Source organism: Salvelinus fontinalis, chromosome 35, assembly GCF_029448725.1.
Source record: "Salvelinus fontinalis isolate EN_2023a chromosome 35, ASM2944872v1, whole genome shotgun sequence".
Classification (NCBI taxonomy): domain Eukaryota; kingdom Metazoa; phylum Chordata; class Actinopteri; order Salmoniformes; family Salmonidae; genus Salvelinus; species Salvelinus fontinalis.
The window spans coordinates 32,182,915-32,198,181 of NC_074699.1; the positions used below are offsets into that span (position 1 = coordinate 32,182,915).

The window sequence follows — 15,267 nt, forward strand, 5'->3', positions numbered from 1 at the left end:
ATGGTAAACACAACACTGGACTGAACCCCCTAATTGTCAAACTAATATTAATGTACAACAATATAGAAGATACATCACTAGAGGTTATGCAATATGGGTGTATATCCACTGCACGCTTCTAAAGTGTGTAATTGACATGACCAAGGAGCTATTGCAAATTTGAAACAATGAAAAATGTACGTTACACTGCGTGATTTTACAGTACACAAACAAGAGTGTGCAATATAGAAGGGTAGTCAGCGGACATTAGGTCACATGACCAAGGAGCTATTGAAATTCTAAATGTTGAAAAATTCATGTAAAACCATGTGAGATAAAAATGGACAAACTAAAGGGTGTGCAATGTGTAGGCCCACTGAGTGGACATTCTGAAACTTGTTTGAAGTCACCAGGTCACCTGACCAAGGAGCTATTGAAATTCTACATTTTGAAAAATTATTTTAAAATCTTGTGAGATGAAAATGGACAAACTAAAGGGTGTGCAATGTGTAGGCCCACTGAGTGGATATTCTGAACCTTGTTTGAAGTCACTTGGTCACATGACCAAGGAGCTATTGAAATGATAAATTCTGAAAAATTCATGTAAAACCATGTGAGATTTAAAAAATAAAAATAATGCACAAACTAAAGGGTGTGCAATGTGCGTCTATGCCATCGGTTTAGCTACAACCAGTTTTGAAAGTGTTAGGAGTAATGGTTAAAGAGCTATTGAAATTTGAACATTTGGATTTGTCACTATGTTGACGGTCCCTAACTGCTGTTGGTGGACGTAAGGAGAACTACAGGCGAATATCCGTCGAATATCCAATCTGAAACTGTTTTTACCTCGGTACATTGTACCTATATTTTTCCTCTGAAGTTTCGTGCCTTTCTTCGTTTTGCTAAAATACATACTTTTTCAATAAACGTTAATCAAATACAACCGCTGACTGGTCTCGGCTCCACTCCGTGGTGAAGTTAATCCTTAACTTCCTTTACCATTGAGTGGAGTTTAGTCCGTTTACGTTAGCTAGCTACAATGCAGACATTGCATGTATTCATGAAGCTAGATTAACATTACAGTAAATTACTAGTAACATTAGTTGGCTAGATGATCATTTAAAGGTAACTTTGGCCGAATAAATTAAACCATTGAATTGTGTACCGATATGCATTAGAGCTAAAAACATGTTTCCGCCCGGTTTCGAACCGGGGACCTTTCGCGTGTGAGGCGAATGTGATAACCACTACACTACGGAAACAGTTATATTACGAGTAGCTAGTTTTATTTTCATGGTTCCTCCTGTCTTCGCTCACATCAAATGTGTTTTGAGAAAGAGGCATGGAGGGAGGATGTGAGGAATCAAGGGACATCATTTGAGATTCACCCATGGATTGACTGAGGTATATCATAAATCTGTACATAATGACGAGGTGCTAATTTCTCCACCCTGACAATGCGAGTCGTTGTCTCGGCAGGCGTTAAGTGTAGAACTGCTTAAATCCATAGCCCATTGAAACGCATTGGGTTTATTTTAGACAGATTTTTGTCGAGAGATAGCTAACCCTCTCGCTTCGCCTCTTTCTCTTAAGGTATTATATGGACGATGGAAAATTCAGTTTTCAATGTAAATTCTAACTAAAATAATTCTAACAGATTAGGTTTTCATTGGCATGATGATGGGAGCTAAAATATTACACTTTTTTAATCAACATGACAAATAAATACTTGAACTTTAGCTATATCGTCAACATCGACTTCGCAATGTGTGTTGAGAAATAATTAATTAAAGTTAGAATATTTGTAACATTTTGGCCTTACTCAGGCCTTCTTTAAGGCTCTATAATGTTTCATATGTAGGTGCTACAAAGCAACAATTGGTGTCATATGAAGTTTTATCTCAGTAATTATGAGCACTATTTTGATTAATAAAATATATAATCTTACATTAATTGATGAATATTGAAAATATATCATCCTGAATATAGAAAATACAAAATTAGTGTCAATATATTGTTAAACATAATAAACTCTACGGGCGTATCAAAGTTCCAGAGTGGGATGTAAGCAGAGAAAATGTGATAATGGCTTCAGAATGGTCGCCCTCTGCTGGTGATTTGCAGGACGTGCAATGAACAAAAATATAAACGCAACATGCAACAATTTCAAAGATTTTGCTGAGTTACAGTTCATATGAGGAAATCACTCATAGGCCCACCCACTTGGCAGCCAGGCCCACCCACTGGTGAGCCAGGCCCAGCCAATCAGAATGAGTTTTTCCCCACAAAAGGGCTTTATTACAGACAGAAATAAATAAAATGTTATATTTTCAATATTTATGTATATATTTAACTATATTTCTAAATTAATTTACGATTTTTTTATTGAAGTCAAAATACTACTTATATTACAGAGCAAGCTGTAAAGCTTCATATGACTCACATTTTTGTTTTGTAGGACCTTGTAAGACATTATGGTCTTAAAGGAGGCCTGGGTAAGGCCAAAATGACTGCGTTTACACAGGCATCCCGATATATATTTTCTCTAATTGGTCTTTTAACCAATCATAACAGCTCTGAAAAATATCTGATGGGAAAAGATCTGATGTGATCTGTCAAAACACCTAGTTAGTGGAAAAAAAATCAGAATTGGGCTTCCTGTGTAAATGCAGCCAATGTCACAAATGTTCAATCAAAAACTTAAATAATTTCTTTCTCAATTATGCTTTGAAATACAAATGTCAAATATATGTAAACAATCCTTCCTCAAAAGGACCCTTTTATGGATTACATTTTGTGAAAATCCCCAAAAGCATGGTCTTTTTTTGTTCTAGTTAATCACCAATTAGCTTGCAGCCCATAAAAGGTAACATTAAAAAGCAAAACCCTCTGACAATAGCTTCATTTGTTATAAACATCTTCATTTGAAGCAAACTCATTTTATTTGAATACTTCCTATAGAAGCATTAAAGCTACTCCTTGCATTTACCTACCTCACTTTCTTCGTCTTCTTTGGTATCACGGCATTCCCACATTTAGTTTGTGCATGTGTTGTGTGTGGTGTCGCGTTACATTTTTGAACCAAAAATAAAAAGGAAAAAATTGTACCACCAACTAATCCTCCACCTATAAACCACTATTACTTATCCACCCCTATTACCCAATCACCAACGAATTCTCACAAAACACCCAGACCTGCGTTAAAGAAAAATCTTTGTCCAGTTCGAGGTGAGTAATCGCTGTTCTGATATCTAGAAGCTCTTTTCGGTCATAAGAAACGGTGGCAGAAATATTATGTACAAAATAAGTTACAAACAATGCGAAAAAACACAATATAGCACAGTTGGTTAGGAGCCTGTAAAAACGTTAGCAATCTCCTCTGGCACCCTTCTATTATCCCTGGCAACTTCAATCTATGTGAGAATGCTGTTCATTCCATTCAACACCATAGTGCCCTCCAAGCTCATCACTAAGCTCACTGAACACCTCCCTCTGCGACTGGATCCTGGACTTTCTGACGTGCGCCCCCAGATAGTGAGGGTAGGCAACAACACATCTACCACACTGACCTTCAACACGGGGCCCCTCAGGGGTGCGTGCTTAGTCCCCTCCTGTACTCCCTGTTCACCCACAACTGCATTGCCGCACACGACTCCTACACCATTATTAAGTTTGCTGACGACACAGTGGTGGTAGGCCTAATCACAGACGACGACAAGACAGCCTATAGAGAGGAGGTCAGTGATCTGGCGGTGTGGTGCCAGGACACCAACCTCTCCCTCAACATCAGCAAGACAAAGAAGCTGATCGTGGACTACAGGAAATGGAGGGCTGAGTACACTCTAATCCACATCGACGGGACTATAGTGGAGCGGTTTGAGAGCTTTAAGTTCCTCTGTGTCCACATCCCTAAGGAATTAACATGGTCCACACACTCCAACACAGTCGTGAAGAAGGCACTCTCAAGAGGCTGAAAATATTTGGCATGGACCCTCAGATCCTCAAAAGGTTCTACAACTGCACAATTGAGAGCATCTTTGTCTGGTTGCATCACCGCTTGGTGTGGCAATTGCTTGGCATCCGACCGCAGGGCACTACAGAGGGTAGTGCGTACGGCCCAGTACATCACTGAGGCTGAAGTCCCTGCCATCCAGGACCTCTATACCAGGCGATGTCAGAGGAAGGCCCTAAAAATTGTTGAAGACTCCAGCCACCCTAGTCATAGACTGTTCTCTCTGCTACAGCATTGCAATCGGTACCGATGCAAAATCTGGAACCAACAGGATCCTGAAAAGCTTCTACCCCCAAACCATAAGACTCATAAATAGTTACGCAAATGGCTATCCAGACTATCTGCATTGACACTTTTGCACTAACGGTTTTGACTCACATACTCTGCTCCTTCCGCTTATTATCTATCCTGTTACCTAGTAACTTTACCCTTATAAATATGTAGATATCTACCTCAATTACCTCGTACCCCTAGACATCGGCTTGGTACTGATGTGCTGTGTATATAGCCAAGTTATCGTTACTCATTGTGTATTTATTCCTGGTGTTAATTTTTTTCTATAATTTTTCAATTTTACTGTTGGGAAGTAAGCATTTCACTGTTAGTCTACACCTGTTGTTTACGACACATGTGACAAATACGATTTGATTGGATTTGACACACAGACCAAACTCGTGTGTCCATCCATCCATGTTTTGTCTCCTGCAAAAACAGTACTAGTCAAAAGTTTGGACACACCTACTCATTCAAGGGTTGTTCTTTATTTTGACTATTTTCTACATTGTAGAATAATAGTGAAGACATCAAAACTATAAAATAACATATATGGAATCATGCAGTAACCCAAAAAGTGTTAAACAAAGATTCTTCAAAGTTGCTACCTGTCATGCCCTGGCCTTAGTTATCTTTGTTTTCTTTATTATTTTAGTTAGGTCAGGGTGTGACATGGGGGATGCAGGTGTTTTTATTATTGTCTAGGGGTTTATGTATGTCTATGGTTGCCTAGATTGGTTCTCAATTAGACGCAGCTGTCTATCGTTGTCTCTGATTGGGAACCATATTTAGGCAGCCATATTCATTGGGTATTTCGTGGGTTATTGTCTATATGTAAGTTGCCTGTGTCTGCACTTGTTATTTATAGCTTCACGGTCGTTTTGTTGTTTTGTATTAGTCTGTTTAGTGTTTCCCTTCGTTTATTAAATAGAAGAATGTATTCGTATCACGCTGCGCCTTGGTCCTCCTCTCTTCCACCATACGACGAACGTGACACCACCCTTTGCCTTGATGACAGCTTTGCACACTCTTGGCATTCTGTCAACCAGCTTCACCTGGAATGCTTTTCCAACAGTCTTAAAGGAGTTTCCACATATACTGAGCACTTGTTGGTTGCTTTTCCTTCACTCTGCAGTCCAACTCATCCCAAACCATCTCAGTTGGGTTGAGGTCGGGTGGAGGCCAGGTCATCTGATGCAGCACTCCATCACTCTCCTTGGTCAAATAGCCCTTACACAGCCTAGAGCTGTGTTGGGTCATTGTCCTGTTGAAAAACAAATGATAGTCCCACTAAGCGCAAACCAGATGGATTGAGTAATGAGTAGGTGTGTCCAAACTTTTGAAAGGTACTGTATGTTAGAGAGTGATGTACAGATGTAGGATCTTAATGTGAGCCAGTTAGCTACAGCAGGAAAATAATCCTGCAGCAAAAGGAAATGTGAATTATTATGTGGATTATAATAAATGTACCTTTTTGTAGGGATTGATACAGTTTTTGTAAGGGAAAATCAAGTCTGAAATTTCTAAGTGGAAATTACAAACTTCAGAAGCCTTTTCAAACCTCAAATACACAAAAGATTTATAATTCCTACATTGCAGCGAAGTTCTCCTGCAACAGGGTGATTAAATGAAGATCTTACATCTCTATCCACATTTCCAAAGGTGAATGGGTATAGTGTCATCTCTCTCTCTGCCCCGTCCCTCTACTAGAGTAAATAATTTTCAGTACTGTTGTCCTGTGCTTATCATACTATTTTTATGCTGCTGTGGGACAAGGCGTAAAACTGGAGTGTTAAGATGTTTACCTAATAAGGTGTATGCACATTCGCATACACCAGTAGAGAACGACTTCCCCCGCTCATTGAAGCCGCAGATGTTCAAGGCCAACTGCGGTACTGCAGGCATTGTTAGCAGAAAAATGGGAATCTTCGTGTAAAAAAAATAAAAAATGTATGACAATCATGGTACCAATAGTTGCCTTTAACACACAAGATGTACAGTATGTCCTTGAACCGATTATTTTAAAATCACACAGAGAAGAAAGTATAAGGATAATTTAGTTGCTAATGGCAGCCTGCAGCCTTTCTCTTCAAAAAAAAAAAATTAACCAGGCAAGTCAGTTCAGAACAAATTCTTATTTTTAATGACGGCCTACACCGGCCAAACCCGGACAATGCTGGGCCAATTGTGCCACAGCCTATGGGACTCCCAATCACAGCCAGTTGTGATCCTGGTTTGAACCTGGATTCAAACCAGGGTGTCTGTAGTGATACCTTTAGCACTGAGATGTAGAGCCTTAGACCGCTGCACCACTCGAGAGCCCATTTAAAAGGGACAGCACTGAGCTAGCTGGAGTAGCTCAAACTGCGTGTGTTATGTCTCCATGATACACCATCTTAACCGACTTCATTTGGCTATTGAGTCTTCACATAGGAATGCATGGTGTCGAGTCTTCACATAGGAATGCATGGTGTCATGTGATCAGTGACTTCGTCCATTCATATATACAGTCATTGGCACACACACGACACACATAGTGACTCTGTGATACTTCTCACCCATGTAGTGTATCCAACTCTCCCATTCCCTTTATCCAAAGCCCCACCAACACCCCTCCTAGAGCCCCCCCCCCCTCTCTCTCTCAATCTGGGCAGTCTGCCAGTGTGCCCATCCTGCTCTCTCTCACTTTCTCTCTATCCCCCTCTTTTTCTCCCTCTCTCTCTAGATCTCTCTGTATTCTGCATTCTCTGAGCTTTTTCACAATGTTATTATAGAACAAAGTGGTTCTGAGTTTTGCTGTGTTCTCTCTCTCTCTCTCTCTCTCTCTCTCTCTCTCTCTCTCTCTGTGTGTGAGGCAGGCAGGGCAGCAGAGCGGTGAACTCAGTGTGTTCTCACGTCTGTATTGGGCAGGCTGGTGAGTGTGTGAGAGAGCACTGAGCAGGGATGAGCACCAGGCAGTGAGGAAGAGAACGACAGAGGAGTAAAAAAGGAGTGCAGCTGGAGTCGGATGCTGTGGAGAACGAGAGCTGGCATACCTCTCTCTCTCCCTCCATCTCACTCTCTCAGTCTGTCTCCCCCACTCCCATGCTGTTGTGATAGACAGCACGGCACTCTCGGCTCGGCTGCATGGAGGCACAGGGAGGGGCAGGGAGCCCAGGTAGGTGCAGCTTTACGTTATTCACTGTTAGCATAGAATCCATCAGCCTAGACCAGACTGTCCATCACCATGTCTTTCCAGACTGACTCTATGTTATGTCTATTCATGGTAGTCTATCATACCAGCCTCTTTCACTCTATTGTCACATTTAAATTCTCTGTTAGCCCAGACTTGGTTTCTGAGAATAGGTGCTCTGTTTTACCCCAAACATATACTCTAGTAGCCTAGATGGTTATGTTCATTAAATCATGTACTCTGCTAGCTTTGACTGTATATTAGTATATTAGTGTAGTTCATTATCTTATCAGTGGGTTCTGTTAATCTATTAGCCCACATGCAGTGCACATCAGTGGACTGCAGATGATACTGTAGAGTAGAGGAAACCGTAGCCAACATTAAGGATGGAAATAACATAGTGGTGGATGTTTCTACAGGTCTGAATTGGAGAATATATAAAGTGTTAATGAATCCCTACTATTCTTAGTATATTTAGACTAAATGCATATGAAATATGTGTTGAATGCTTCCATGTAATGACATGGTTGGGGAAGAAAGGAAGATGAACACATGTTGATGTTGCTGTTTTCAGAGATGGAGGATGGTGTTGTGTGTAGAGCTATTTCAGTGACCTGTGTTGACACAATGTACTTAATAAGATGTGATAAACGAGATATGACTTGTATGGTATCAATTAGACACAATACCTTAATGACATTGATATAACGGATCATAGCAACATCCTTTACTGTAGGATGGATTGTTATCTGTGATAAAGGGAAAAAGGATGGATGTTAGAAGAGAGAAATAACAGTGTGGTGGGAGAAGGGTGTGGAGAGACTTACTTCCTGTTGCCTTCACTGTTGAAAGAAGATTGATTTGATTTGAACCGATATGTTGAGTTTGATTAAACTATTGTGGTGAATGCAATCACTGTGTGTGCGTGTGAACCTGATTCAGAGGAAGTCATGCGTGATTGCTAGGAGCAGTGTGAGCCGAAAGCTGAAAGAGCAGCCTTTCAAACAGCACACTCCAGTCCTTTCACTGTTGGCTGGTGGTGTGTTCACCATGTTCCATTAAACACACTGTGTACGGATGGTGCTCAGAGTGCTCAGTCAGTAGGCATTTACAGTAGGGCACACTGGGTCAAGAGGAGCATGAGGTAGTGTCAGCTCATTCATCACGTTGACTGACCTATTAGAGGTTGTCCTAGTGAATAAGACCCCATCCAGTTACTCATTTGATATGGCCTGGTTATACCAGAGATCTCTGCAGTAGGCTAGGTTAAGTTTATTGCTTTCATATGATCAGTAGAATTGTACAATAAGCCTCAGTCCCCAGAACCACATATGTATAGTAGCTGGTTTAGTCAATGAGTCTCCTAATATGTCACTATCACTGCACTACCTAGCAGATCCATCTCATTCTAGAGCATTCTTTACAGTACACATATTTACAGTATCAACATTGACATGTGCCATGTATAGTAATACTTGGTGGCCTACAAAATAATGGAAGCAAGGCATTACATACTGTGATGTGCCTTTCATACTGTGATGTGCCTTTGTGTAATGGGAATATTTAAGATGTTTATGCTGGCTGACACATAAGATTTCCAGTGTTCTAATTCAGACACTCATTTGTGTCTGGGTTGATGGTCACTAGACCTGACACGGAATGTTATGGATTATTCTCATATCTGTTGATAGTGATTGACGCCAGACTGGAGGTACAAGGACAGAGGACACTGACTGTTATTGTATTCTGTGACACTATGTAATTCTGTAGCAGCTGATTTTGTGACTTCCTACAAGCCTCTCAGTGGGTGTTTACGGAACATTGGTGCTGTGAGATTAGAATATGTTCTCTGCTTCTGTTCTGGAGGAGTTATATTAAACCAGAATGATTTTGATTGACGTCATCTGCGACTGCTCTTCTTTTTTATTCACCTTGAAAAATCCCGAGTACAGTTTGATTGAATACTATGTGTGTGTCTATGCATGTAAAACATGATTGGCAATTGATTTAAGGTGTAAACCACAGGAGGTTGGTGGCACCTTAATTGGGGAGGATGGGCCCGTGGTAATAGCTGGAGTGGAATGGTATCAAATACATCAAACACATGGTTTCCATGTGTTTGATGCCATTCCATTCGCTACGTTCCATCCATTATTGTGAGCCATCCTCCCCTCAGCAGCCTCCAGTAGTGTAAACATTAATTGTGTGACTATGAGGCAGAGTGACATACAGAGGGGGGTAACAGACATGGGAAATGAAGCAGCAAACGGTAAATAGTATCACCACCTCATTATAGAGAAGGGAAAGTGGAGCTGTATTCGCTCAGCTTGTTTGGACCCTTGCTGCAAAAATAAATCGATAGCCAACAGCAAGCCTTGTATCCAGGGTGAAATGGGAATCCATCATGTTTAGTCTGTAACTTGCTTTGCCAACCCTTTGAAATGCCACACCCTTCTCTGCGTGACACACACACACACAATCTGTGCCAAAGATGCTCTTCTCCATTCCTAAGGACGTGGATGTTTCCACAGTGATTGTGCAGTCTGAGGGACAGCATGATGATGATGTCCAACAGAGGGCTTGGGGAGGGCAGCCCAGCAGGGAGTTAGGATGTTAACCTCTAGAACGCTCCTGCTGCTACTTTCTCACCTATCTCTCTCCTCTTTTCACCCACACCTTCATCCCGCTCTCCCTCTTCTTTCTCACCTATCTCCATCCCCCTCTCCTCCCTGTCTGCTGTGTTCTGCGCTAACGCTTGTTGCTGCAGAGTCAGTGAGGTGGCAATGTGCCGCATGACTCAGAGGAATCTGGAGATCAAATCAAATAAATTTTTATTTGTCACATGTGCCGAATATAACAGGTGTAGACCTTACAGTGCAATGCTTACTTACAAGCCCTTAACCAACAATGCAGTTTTAAGAAAAATAGGTGTTATTAAGTAAAAAAATAGATAAGTAAAAAAAAAAAAAGACAAAAATAACAAATAATTAAAGAGCAGCAGTAAAATAACAGTACAGGGGGTACTGGTACAGAGTCAATATGCAGGGGCACATGTTAGTCCAGGTAATTGAGGTAATATGTACATGTAGGTAGAGTTAATGTGACTATGCATAGATAATAAATAGAGAGTAGCAGCAGCGTAAAAGGGGAGGGGGGGACAATGCAAATAGCCATTTGATTAGCTGTTCAGGAGTCTTATGGCTTGGGAGTAGAAGCTGTTAAGAAGCCTTTTGGATGGACTAGAGTTAGCACAGGACACCACCAGAGGTGTGTGTGTGTGTGTGTGTGTGTGTGTGTGTGTGTGTGTGTGTGTGTGTGTGTGTGTGTGTGTGTGTGTGTGTGTGTGTGTGTGTGTGTGTGTGTTGTGTGTGTGTGTGTGTGTGTGTGTGTGTGTATGTGTGCGTGCGTGCGTGCGTGCGTGCGTGCGTGCGTGCGTGCGTGTACACTTACATGTGTGAAAATGTGCATGTGTGTGTGAATGTGACAGTTTGATCAAGTGTGTATGGATTTCTACTAGAGTGGGGAGTATGGTCTGTAGATGACTGTGCATATGAGTGTACTGAATGTTCAGGTGTATATAGGCATGTGTGAGAGAGACTTCTGGTATCTGTATGTGTCTGTATGTTGGTTTGTGAGTCTTCAAAGATACACCTCAGCTCACTGGATAATATTCCGTGACTCAGAGCCTGGTGGAATGTAGTCTTCCTCCAAGGAATGTGTTGTCACAGAACATGAGATGAGACAGCCGTTTTCAATTTAACCTAATTGAATGTCCAGCTCAGCCTAGTACACAAGCACATCCACATAAGTCTATTTCCATCACTGTCTGTACATGACTCACACACATTGGAGGAGATCTAAATTACCTTTACACATAACTTCATACACACACACACACACACACACACACACACACACACACACACACACACACACACATACACACACACACACACACACACACACACACACACACACACACACACACACACACAGAACATAGATACTGTGCATACTACATTTATTTCTAGATAAGACAGGGAGTGTATGTGTATAAACCTGTCTATGGTAAAACCCACAACATGCAGTGTTAAGGAAAATGAACACAGCTATTCAGGGGTTAATGTGGATACAGTTCGTGATGTAATAACCTGGGGATTAATGTTACTGTAGATTATCATCAGTACTCATGGTTAACCTTCTGTTCAACCCCTCCTATTACACTAAATATTACACTAGATGTGAGTGAGTTATTCAATAGAAAGTGGATCATCTAACTGTGTGAGTCTGGTAGAAGAGTGATATGAACTTTGATAAAAATACAATTTTGGTGCCATTTCATCCCTTAGCCTCTTTGAAAGCTACACAGAATAACAGCCCTGTGGTAATTGTAGTCCAAAGAAATAAAAACCTGAACTCTGAAATGAGAGAGGAAATGAAGGGATAGAGAACCACAGTAAAAAGGTTTAGTGAAGTGGATAAAATGAGAGTTTCAGAGTTTTAACTCCTTAAATAAAACATGTGAGTGAGTATAGGGAGGCTCTGAGGCGGTGGTTCATTGAAACGGAGGTAGTGAAACTGAAACAGTAGAGCTACTGTCACTAGACAACCTTTTACATAACAACACACATTCTCTTTTCCCTGTGAGCAAAGCACAGCACAGGACAGTGAAACAGGCTCTGTAGAAAGACAGGAGCACCAAGATATCTGAAAATAGAACAAGTAAGACAAACGCTTTCTCATCTGACAATTGAAATGCTATAAAAACAGAATTTTCCACTTTGAAACGTACACTGTGGGGTTCCATTGCAGAAAATGTAATAATGTTAGATTTTTCAACATATTTTGAGATTCTAGATTGGTGGCTATACGCTTTCTGTTGCAACCCAAATGCCAATTCTGGTATTTTATGCAGTGTTTATTTAGACTGTGTGTGTGTGTGTGTGTGCGTGTGTATTCATGTATGTGTGCACGTATGTGTGCAAGTGTGTGTGTCTGTGTTATACAGCATTGTGCACAGCAGGGTGGGTCCATAAACAAATGTCACACAAGATGTCCTCAGGAGAAGATGGATAAGCATGGTCACCCAAAATAGCCTGTTTGTCACGCACTGCTTCCTGAGGCTAGATGCACAGCGGCTAAATATGATTACCAGCACACAGCATAAATGCATCACAAAACACACCTGCCAAACATGAATTAAAGGAGATCATGGATGCAGGAAGGGCTAGACTGTGACAACAAACACTCACTCTTACCTGTCTCATTTGCTCTCTCCCTCTGTTCCTGTGTGTGTGCGTACGTGTGTATTAACATGTCTGTGCGTGTGTGTATGTGTGTGTGTGTTTGCCACCAGAGCCCAATAAAGACATCCAGAAGTTGCTGAAGCCCTCCAGCTCAGGGGACCTTTCCAAGGAGTTGTACCATCACCCAGTGGGGGAAGAGGAGGGAGGGCTTCCAGGACACACCGCTGGCCTGCTGCACGTCACCGAGAGGAGACGTGAGTACCGGGGTAAGGGGAGCGATGGAGGAGTGGTGGATGGAGGGTGGATTGGATGGATAGAAAAAAGGAATGGAGGAGGATAGTAATTAAGTTGGATGGCATTTTGGATGGAATTTTAACAATTTAATATGGCTAGTAAGCCAAAATAAAAAAAACTGTACGGTTCTACAAAGAATCTTTAGATTGAGAAAGTTCTTTATAGAACCAACCAAAGGTTGTAACCATATCGGAACCTTTTTTAAAAGGTTCTATAAAGAACCATGCTCATAAGGTTCTAAATGGAACCTGCATGGTGCTATAAAGGTTTCATATAGAACCATTAAAAAAGATTCTATATACAGTAGCAACAAAAAAGGACCTTTCTCAATCTCAAAGGTTCTTTGTAGAACCGTAGCGTGGTTTTTATTCTGGTTTACTAGCCGTATTATATTGTTAAAATTCCATTGCAGTTATTATTGTGTTTTATTAACAAGTTAAATCAGGTGTGTCAGCTCTGGAATGGCTGTGGGTCCCTGAGGAAATTATTGTTCACTACTGATTTAGTCAGTCATTCTGAATTAACCCAAGGCCATATGTGAATCTTTCACAAGACAACATCACTGGCCTTAGTCATATATAATATTTAATAGCGTAACACAACAGTTTAGAACAACTGGAATTACACCCTCACTCACGGTTGCACAAAAAGAGCTGTGAATAAACCACGCCCCAAAATATTTACATTTTAATTATGTCACGACTTCCGCCGAAGTCGGTCCCTCTCCTTGTTCGGGTGGTGTTCGGCGGTCGACGTCACCGATCTTCTAGCCATCACTGATCCATTTTTCATTTTCTATTGGTTTTGTCTTGTCTTCCTACACACCTGGTTCCAATCCCATTCATTACATGTTGTGTATTTAACCCTCTGTTTCCCCTCATGTCCTTGTCAGAGATTGTTTGTTGTATGTAGGTGTGTTATTTGTTCTGGTGTGCAATGGGTTTTGCACACTATTTATGTTATTTTTGTATACTTTGGTTTTCTGAGTTTTTTTGAATGTTTATTAAACAGCTCTCTTTTTACCAAGTTCATTCTCCTGCGCCTGACTTCCCTGCCACCAGCTCGTACCGCATTACAAATTATCACTAAAATAAAATTGAGCTGCAAAGAACCATTGAAGGGCTCAAAGGGTTCTTTGGGTCAGGATGGTTCCATATAGAACCATCCCCCTTCCCAAAGAACCCTTGAGAAACCTTTGTTTTTCTTGTGTGTAAGAGGTGGGTCATTTTTTTAGTTTGGCGTTGTGGCACCGGTGTACACTGTGGTCAGTTCATCACTTCCTCTGGGGTTAAATTGAGATATATTGCACCCATCTTCACAGTTCCACTAACCCGACTTCCACCTTCTCCTGTACCCATCCACACTTCCAATCCCCCAGCTAAAAGGCATCATTGTGTGTCTGTCCCCCCACAGAGGGAGCCCTGTGTCACTGTGTCTATCTACACCAGGCCCAGGGCTGAGCCAGAGGCCACAGACACGCACACACAGACACACAGACAGACACAGGCCTCACAAGGAAGTCTTTATCTACCCAACAACTAAACACCCATTCAGGGAGACAGCCACTACAGCCCAGTATCTGTGTCCTTCTGCCCTAATGAGACACCTGGGGCACAGTTACCCTACAGACAGATAGTGAAACCCTTTAGTTACATCCTAAAACTAGTACATTTATTTTCTACAACAGTTTATGTATTGTGGGGAGCGAATAATAATTGGATAAAGTTGTTAATAGCCCTTTTGCTGAGTTTGGCTGGACCCAATGACTTTATGTTACCTCTAGATAAGGTCAAGTCCAGTTTACTGGCTCTGAGCCAGCCAAGCATCACTCTGTGCACTATAACCAATCCTACTGAGATACAGTGGAAGCCCCTGTTAAAGCCTGAGTGTATGAGAGTGTTTGGGAATCATTATAGCCTCATTATAGGCTGTTTGTTGAGACTGGCTGATCTATACTGTGCTCACCGTTTTGCTAAGGGGGAGACCCTTGCAACTGTCTTTCTAGCTTACCCCATCACCCCCCTCGATCCTCATTATGGGCTGCTCTGGCTAGGCTAATGATCAGTGAGCCATGGGGTGGCTGGGGGGCCTTGGGGGGGGGGGGGGGGGGGGGGGGGCGTCAGATACAGAGGCATTCTACTATTTGATGGAGCCCCCAGTCTCTCCGCCGCCCCCCTCAGCCAGACTACTGCTATTGACAGCCCAGCTTACCAGGCAATTATCTCAGTCTTCACTAAGGCAGATTACCCCTCTCCTCCCTCATCTTTCTCTCCCCAGATTTGTTTTCCCAA

General features: G+C 41.7%; 1 protein-coding gene and 1 non-coding gene across 3 annotated transcripts in view; one reads left to right on the forward strand and one right to left on the reverse strand.

Moving 5' to 3' along the window:
- Positions 1 to 1,168: 1,168 nt before the first annotated feature.
- trnav-cac (transfer RNA valine (anticodon CAC)) lies at positions 1,169 to 1,241 on the reverse strand. The gene has a single exon. It is a non-coding gene; the product is annotated as a tRNA-Val (tRNA).
- Positions 1,242 to 6,947: 5,706 nt separating this feature from the next.
- LOC129834738 (dysbindin domain-containing protein 1-like) overlaps positions 6,948 to 15,267 on the forward strand; it is a 39,151-nt gene continuing 30,831 nt past the window's right edge. Inside the window, exons 1-2 of one of the 2 annotated variants that reach the window (XM_055899986.1) lie at positions 6,948 to 7,421; positions 12,793 to 12,948. In XM_055899986.1, coding sequence (XP_055755961.1) covers positions 7,391 to 7,421; positions 12,793 to 12,948 — 187 coding nt within the window. In that variant the 5' untranslated portion in view covers positions 6,948 to 7,390. The remainder of the gene's footprint in view (positions 7,422 to 12,792; positions 12,949 to 15,267) is intronic. The other variant, XM_055899987.1, reaches the window with a different exon arrangement.